Source organism: Vollenhovia emeryi, unplaced genomic scaffold (assembly GCF_000949405.1).
Source record: "Vollenhovia emeryi isolate VEMERY1.0 unplaced genomic scaffold, V.emery_V1.0 DF939192.1, whole genome shotgun sequence".
Classification (NCBI taxonomy): Eukaryota; Metazoa; Arthropoda; class Insecta; order Hymenoptera; family Formicidae; genus Vollenhovia; species Vollenhovia emeryi.
Window position 1 is genome coordinate 737826 of NW_011967174.1, and position 7198 is coordinate 745023.

The 7198-nt window shown below is 39.6% G+C and overlaps 1 protein-coding gene across 1 annotated transcript in view; it reads right to left on the bottom strand.

The window, feature by feature from the left end:
* The window catches only part of LOC105562269 (neuroendocrine convertase 1), a 29831-nt gene extending 23024 nt beyond the window's left edge, over nucleotides 1-6807 (bottom strand). Inside the window, exons 1-2 of the mRNA XM_012012983.1 lie at nucleotides 6335-6807; nucleotides 5621-5792 (exon numbers count right to left, since the gene is read on the bottom strand). Coding sequence (XP_011868373.1) covers nucleotides 5621-5792; nucleotides 6335-6345 — 183 coding nt within the window. The 5' untranslated portion in view covers nucleotides 6346-6807. The remainder of the gene's footprint in view (nucleotides 1-5620; nucleotides 5793-6334) is intronic.
* Nucleotides 6808-7198: the final 391 nt, after the last annotated feature.

Sequence of the window (7198 nt, forward strand, 5' to 3'; positions counted from 1 at the left end):
TAACTCTAGATACATTTTGAAAAACGTAACATATCTTTGTATAGTAATTCTCGTATCACTTTTATAATTTTTGTATTTTATGGCGATATGAAGAAACGACAAAAAAAGTGAAGGATTATGTCTTCAATATATTCGTATCGAGAATCATATTACTACAGATTGTACGAATAAAGTACCAGTAAAAAGAGAAAGAAAACGAAGTACGCAGAAAGAGGAGTGGAGGGGTGGAGGAGGAAGAGAAGAAGAGAGAAGGGGGAGGGGGAGAGAGAGAGAGAGAGAGAGAGAGAGAGAGAGAGAGAGAGAGAGAGAGAGAGTGTCCTGCATTAATTTTGTCGTGTAATAAATTTTTTTTCTTAGAACATATTAAAAAACGAAGAATACAGCAATATCAGTAATTAATTAATTTTAAACATATATAAAAATATATAAGAAATGACGAAACTATTGTTTTTTAGTAATAGACACATACTTCTTTATAAAATATTTATTATGTAGAAATTTATTTTGAAATATATGCTATATTATGTATGAAATATTTACCGAACATTTAAAATGTTTTATTTAAATTAAAGCTATGACAATGCGCTCCGGTTTCTGTCTTTCTAAACGCCTCCTACGCTGCTGTGCCTCTAAAATAAAGAGACTGTTTCTGTCCGTTGGCAGGAAAATTAATGTCGGGAAATTCATTCCGACAGTTCTATAACAGATTCTCGATAACCGAATTCCAATTTGCCCTGAGGCATAGACTTGATTGAGCAATCTCGGCCCTTTATAACAGAAGATTGTGCGTAAGATGTACGATAATGAGAAACAAATCAGGGAGGTTTTCGAAGTTTCAATTCCGATAATCGCTCGTTGATCGAATGTCATTTTGTCACATACTTAAACAATTTTATAACTTTTCTGCATAAGTCCGATTATTTTAATATATGAGTACCGTGATAATTAACAATCGCTGCTAACTAACTGCTGTAATATTAATTTTTTTATAGATATGTAAAAGATTATTAATGTGCTGTTAAAGTTGATATCGGTAAGGAGCAATTTAAGCGAGCATATGTTGTAAATGCATTTAACATAAATAACATTCACGATATACTACTTTTGATTACAAAATTTGCGTTAAATCTAAATGATGTATTGTATCGTTTGCAATTTGTGTCATTATTTCAGAATGGCTTAAAGTTCTACACTTACTATACTTTTTGGTCAAATCGATGATGCCGAGCTTTATATATTTTTTCTTTGATTAAGGGATCTAAATAAAAAAGTTTTTGCTCTCCAGTTTTGTCTACATTAAATATGGGTCACGTTCTTTTGTGGTCTCATTTTTTTCATTGTTCTTAAATTGCGCAACTCGCCCCTACTTTTCCTTAGGTGTTCATTGTATTTTTGTTCCAAAAATGCATATACATATATGCAAAGTGTAAATGAATGCGAATGCCCGCAGTATACTGAGCCCGGGTTCGTGGGTTAAGCTCGAATATATTCAGACTATTATGTTTTCAAATATTTTTTTCTTTGGAAAAGGCTTATTTTGGGTTTATATCTGGACGCATCAAAATGCCATCTTTCCTCTATTACACCATATCATAAAATGTGAGCACTAAACAAGTTGTCATTATTACGACTCGTAAACTGACTCGACTCGCGCTCGTTCATTCGTGCACACGTTGGATTATTTAACATTATACGGCGGTGCGGAATAAAGAGTAGGCATATAAATGATAATAAACGCTACGAATTACAAGGCACCCTATCTAGAGGGGTCGTACGACGATTTTGCGTGCGCAATTAAGCTCTTTGAAACGCGTTCATCACTTTTCCATTTGGCCCGTTAACGTCGCGGTTACGTCGCATGCTCCCGGCCTGGTATGAGTGGGCTTAATTATATGAAATAATTACATGTCGTAACCGCGCTGGATATATGCACTTACAGACAACCTAAGAGCAATCTCACGCATTGCGCTCGCTCGCGGATTGCGGTAGACCGCGTGCTTGGCAAAGCAGCTGCAGTTGCTGCGGTACGGTCTCGTGATGCCCTCCTCTCGCAGCCTCGCAGTTCCTCGGTTAAAAGTGTCGCACTTATAAGAGGGGACTTCTGGAGACGTTCAGGAGGTTAACAGAGCAACTACATTCACGTAATTATGCCGGACTCACTAAGAAAACGTGCACCGTAATGTGGGCAGCCAAACACATAGTTGTGGTACGATAAATCAAAAACACCCTTCGAGACACATGAAACTCTTACGTTGAAGAGATTTAACTATTCATCCCATTGTTCGGGTCTTTTCTTTTTCTTTTTGGAGATAAAGGCTATTCACTTTTAATATTAGTTTAATATCTGTTCGTTTCTGTTTATGGCTAAAACTGGAGAAGAATCGAAGACCGTAAAATGTAATTAAAATTAAGATAAGGTTCTTTTTGTTAAGCAATGCTGTTTTACATTGTTGATCAGAAGGAATACGCAGATAAAGAGATCTTTATTTATAAGAATATTTTGTTGAGTGAAGAAATCTTACTAAAGTTACACCCCTCCAAAAAAAATTGTTTCTACGTTTATTACGTATTTATTACTAAAAGAACTTTACAAAGCACATGATTTAGTGTATTAAGTACTTTTTCTTTTTTATTGGACATACACCTTTTTGAAGATAAAGACTATTCACTTTTAATATTAGTTTAATATCTGTTCGTTTCTGTTTGGGACTAAAACTGAAAGATTCGAAGACCGTAAAGTGTAATTAGAATTAAGATAAGATTCTTTTTGTTAAGCAATGCTGTTTTACATTGTTGATCAGAAAGAATACGCAGATAAAGAGATATTTATTTATAAGAATATTTTGTTGAGTGAAGAAATTTTACTAAAGTTATTATCTACCCCTCGAAAAGAATTGCTTCTACGTTTATTACGCATTTATTACTAAAAGGCCTTTACAAAGCACATAATTTAGTGTACTGTTTCTTTTTTATTAGACGTACATTTAGCATTTTCGGGGCAAACCACGTATCGTGGAACAGATGGAAGGCATCGATGGCACAGTGTTCTCGTCAAAGCCAGGGGAAAAGATACGATATCGTTTTGCCGATGCTTTTCGCACACGGCGAGGTAAAACTCGTTGTGTAAAGTGCACGATAACTATACATACTATCGTTTGCGAGTTCTAGGCGGAAATGCCTTACAACCGCGATTCCGTTTTCGGTTTACAGTGCACAGAGACGTTAAGATTTGTATAGTGTTCCTCAAATATGCAAAATTCTACAAATAATACTACCAGCGGTTCAAATAGAGTTTCAGACCTTTGCGCAACTTTAATACATTATATATTTCTATTATAATAAAACTTAATTGATATGTGCACAAATGTGAGCATGAAAAGTGCGGTTTTATATTCTAAACTGTTTAACTGTAATATAAATCGGCAATAAAAGCCGAATCTTTAAATATGATTTACGCGACATACAATATACTTAGAAATTGAACTGTTTGAGATTACACGTACGTCTGCACACGGCGAGATACCCCGAACTACAATGCATTACGAATTCGCACGAAAATAGCGCACTACGGTACGCAATATGCTGCTCGATTTAACACACGATTAACGAGATATTCCTAGGAAATTGGAGTGATATTGCTGCCTCTCCTCGTACGTCTTCCGATATTACGCATCGAAAACTGCAGGGAGCACCCGGTGCTCGGCGGCGTCTACGGATGAAAATAAGGCGATTGCCTGAGACGTTCCCGTCAAAGGAAAAGGAAAAAGATACGATATCGGCCCTATTCGCCCCCGATATTTTCTCTCGGGTTCTCGCGGTGATCTCGCGGCGAAACTCGTTTTGCAAAGTACACCGGGCCCCGAGATCCGCGCGAGAGACGTCTACGAGCGGTAAAGGCGACGTTGGCGGACGTGAACGGAACGGAACGAACGAACGATCAAATGGCTCGTGAGGCTCCCCTTACGGGGATAATCTCTTTGCAGTCATCCGTATAGCAAAGGAAACGATTTGGCGGCCGCCGGCGTATCCAGCGCTCTCGTATATCCACGCTGCCGAAACTCCGAAACACATTTCGCCCTCCTCGGTCAGATTCCACAGAGGTATGTGTACGAAAGCGAGAATACCTCCTCAAAGACTCGGCCAGGCGAGGTGAAAATTTCTTCACCCTCGCGCGACAAACATCCCTTTTTCCTCGACTGTATTTGTAAGCCGAATGGTACCCGCGGGACGAAAACTTTTTCCAGAAATTGGGATACTTTTTACAACTTTCATGGAATGCCGCTGACCTCCAGAGATGGGGTCAGCGTCCCTTGGTATCCATATGTATCTCCGCATCTGTATCGTGCGAATACTTATTAATCCTTTTCCAATAGATATTATCTAACAAAAACGTCCTTTTATCCTTTTTACGAAAATCGCAGAAATCTCCTTGCGAAGAGTGACTGCTAATTTGTAAAACGCGTTTGTCTTTCAATAAACTCTCTGACAAATATTGCATGTTTATTGAATCATTATTACTGTTGACTAAAAAAATCAGTTAAGTTTTCTTTCGTTGGACGTTCGCTGAGTCCAAAAATAAGTTTGTCAAGATATCTGTAACTCCTTTAAAAGTAACGTGAAAGTGGGATGCAATTAAAAGTTAAACAACTGTTTGGTAACTTATGTCAGCCATTTGTGCAACGTCCAATTTTAGTTTAACTTTATTCTCTTTTTATGTGTGTGTATGTGAAAACGCTATATTTTTAACAATTTTTTAATTTTGGTTATTATTTTAACGATTAAACTTCGAGATAAGATTTTCTTATTCGAAGAATTTTTATTACAAAAGCTGAGTAAACTTCAACATTTATCGATATACAACGTAACACATATAATTTAAATAATTAATAGCAATATACGTAATTTCAAATAATTAAATTAATAATTAAGTAATGCATAATATATTAAACATATAAAATATTTTAACTATATGATGTTATTTCATGAATCTTCGAATAAATCTAAAACCGAAAGAAGAAGACGCCATGTTCAAAATTACGTCGGCATTTAGAAATGAAAAATTATAATATATTTACCGCGCGCGATGTATAGTATGTATAGTATTTTAGACACGACTTGATAACGCGGCTTATTGCGCGCCATATGTCAGATATGTCTGACAGAATGTCATCCCGAGATAATCCCCCGAATAAAATCAATCTATATTTAAGTATTCGAGCAGTGACGCAGACGGAGTAATACATACATTTTTTGTCCCCCTCTTCCGCCCCCGGGTAGAGGGAAAGAAATGAAATTAATAACGTTCGATACGTAAATCGGAAATCATTTCGCGATATCGTATAGCCTCGATTAAATAATCGCACGGATCACATGTGATCACGTTCGATTCACATATCGCAGTTTTTGCTCGTTGTCGGGGCGCATAACGTTTAAAGTGGCGGAAATGTTATATATTGTACCTTGTTATTGAGATTCCGCGTACCCCGGCGTTTTTTTTTTATGGTCCTTTTATAATCGCGATGTAATAATACGTTCCGCAATTTTTGCGATATTATACGAGAACGCAGAGGGGCGGGAACTTCTACCACGTCGTTTACGCGAAATTAATAGAAGGCTTTACCGGACCATGGTGTTTGTAGCCGGACTGAGCGGCTAACAGCGACGCCACTTGCGATCCCCCTGGTATCCTGACGACCCACTCCTCGCGATCAGCCACGCTGACGTCGGCGTCGGCGATGAAATTGGACGCGGATACAACGATGACGAGCTGCATAATAACGCGCGCGCACACTCTGCGGAATAAGCCAGGTTTCGAATATTAGCGCCAATTCTTTCGTTCGCGTCGCGGCGCGACGGAGGAAAGAAGATTGAGGTAAACTTGCTAAGCGGATTTCTCGCGAGCCGTCCTGCCGCGGATTTATTAACAATATTCGATCACCGTGGATGCAAAGGCATCGCGACCGCCCCATTTTTACGAGTTTCCTGCGCGATTCTTGTGATTAATAATGCAGTTTAATAAACCTTGGAAAGAAACCGCGGTCAACATCTTCCCGATTGATTATTAAATGCGAGTTAATAATAAATCACTGGAACGCGATTAACGTGGACGCGAAGGCGGCGGTGTCGTGCGAAATCTTTCCTTCGTGGCTCATACGAAAAATGACGTCACACGTCGCGACAGCGAATTTGACACTGCACTCGCTGATCCTTATCACTTGTGGCGCACGAGGCATTCACGTATAAAAACTACTTATCACCCGCGGCCGTGGCATTCGCCGGTACAATTTTCAACAGAGAGAAGACACGCCGTTTCCATTGTCCTCGCAACACGTACCTGACCGTCATGGCAACTTTTTCGACGGGGCGGAGAGGGTGCAGGGCAAATAAATAGCGATCGTGCAATTAATACTTCCGCCGCACTATGGTCACTCCGAGGAATCGCCGTTCCTCTTTCTTATCACTTTCCGTCGCGATACCGTGGCGTCCCTCGAGCTCCGACAGCCCCCACGTCCGATTTCTCTGGCTGCGCGCGTACCGTCTACGCGACTGGAAGGACAATGACGACGGAATTCGTCGGCCGCCGGCTATTGGATCACGAGTGACAAGTGATCGGACAGCGTGCGTGGCAATTAACCGCGATTGTCTTTTTGTCCGTCTGGGGCGAGAGGGGAGCCCCTCGTTGCCCTCACGCCCTCACGGGCTATGGTGGACGAGGCTGAGGGATTGGAAGGGTGGCGGATTAAACTAAGCAAACATGACGTAGCGGACGCGCGTGGGACGGAACAAGCCGGGTGATAACGATTTGTGGGCGATTCTCGACGGCGAGCGAGGCTACATTGTATCGCTATTGTTCCCTATTTTGCGAATCGATCGAATTATTTTACGCTTGGGTCTTCACATCCGGCTTCTAGTTTCCATAGTGATGCAAAAATTATCAGCAATACACACCATGTACTAGTTTTGCACGAAATGTGCAGAAAATTAAACTATAAAATGTGGTGTTGCGCGATAAAGAAGGATGACGAAAGCAGAATGTATTTCAGATAATTTCGATATCTATGAAATGATTAGATAAAGATTCATTATACACTTGATGCTCTGATATCTGGCCTGAAAACGTGTTTTTTTTCAATCGATTGGCATGTTTAGATAAAAAAACAGGATACTGATTGGAGAAGCAATTTAGTGAATAAAAGAA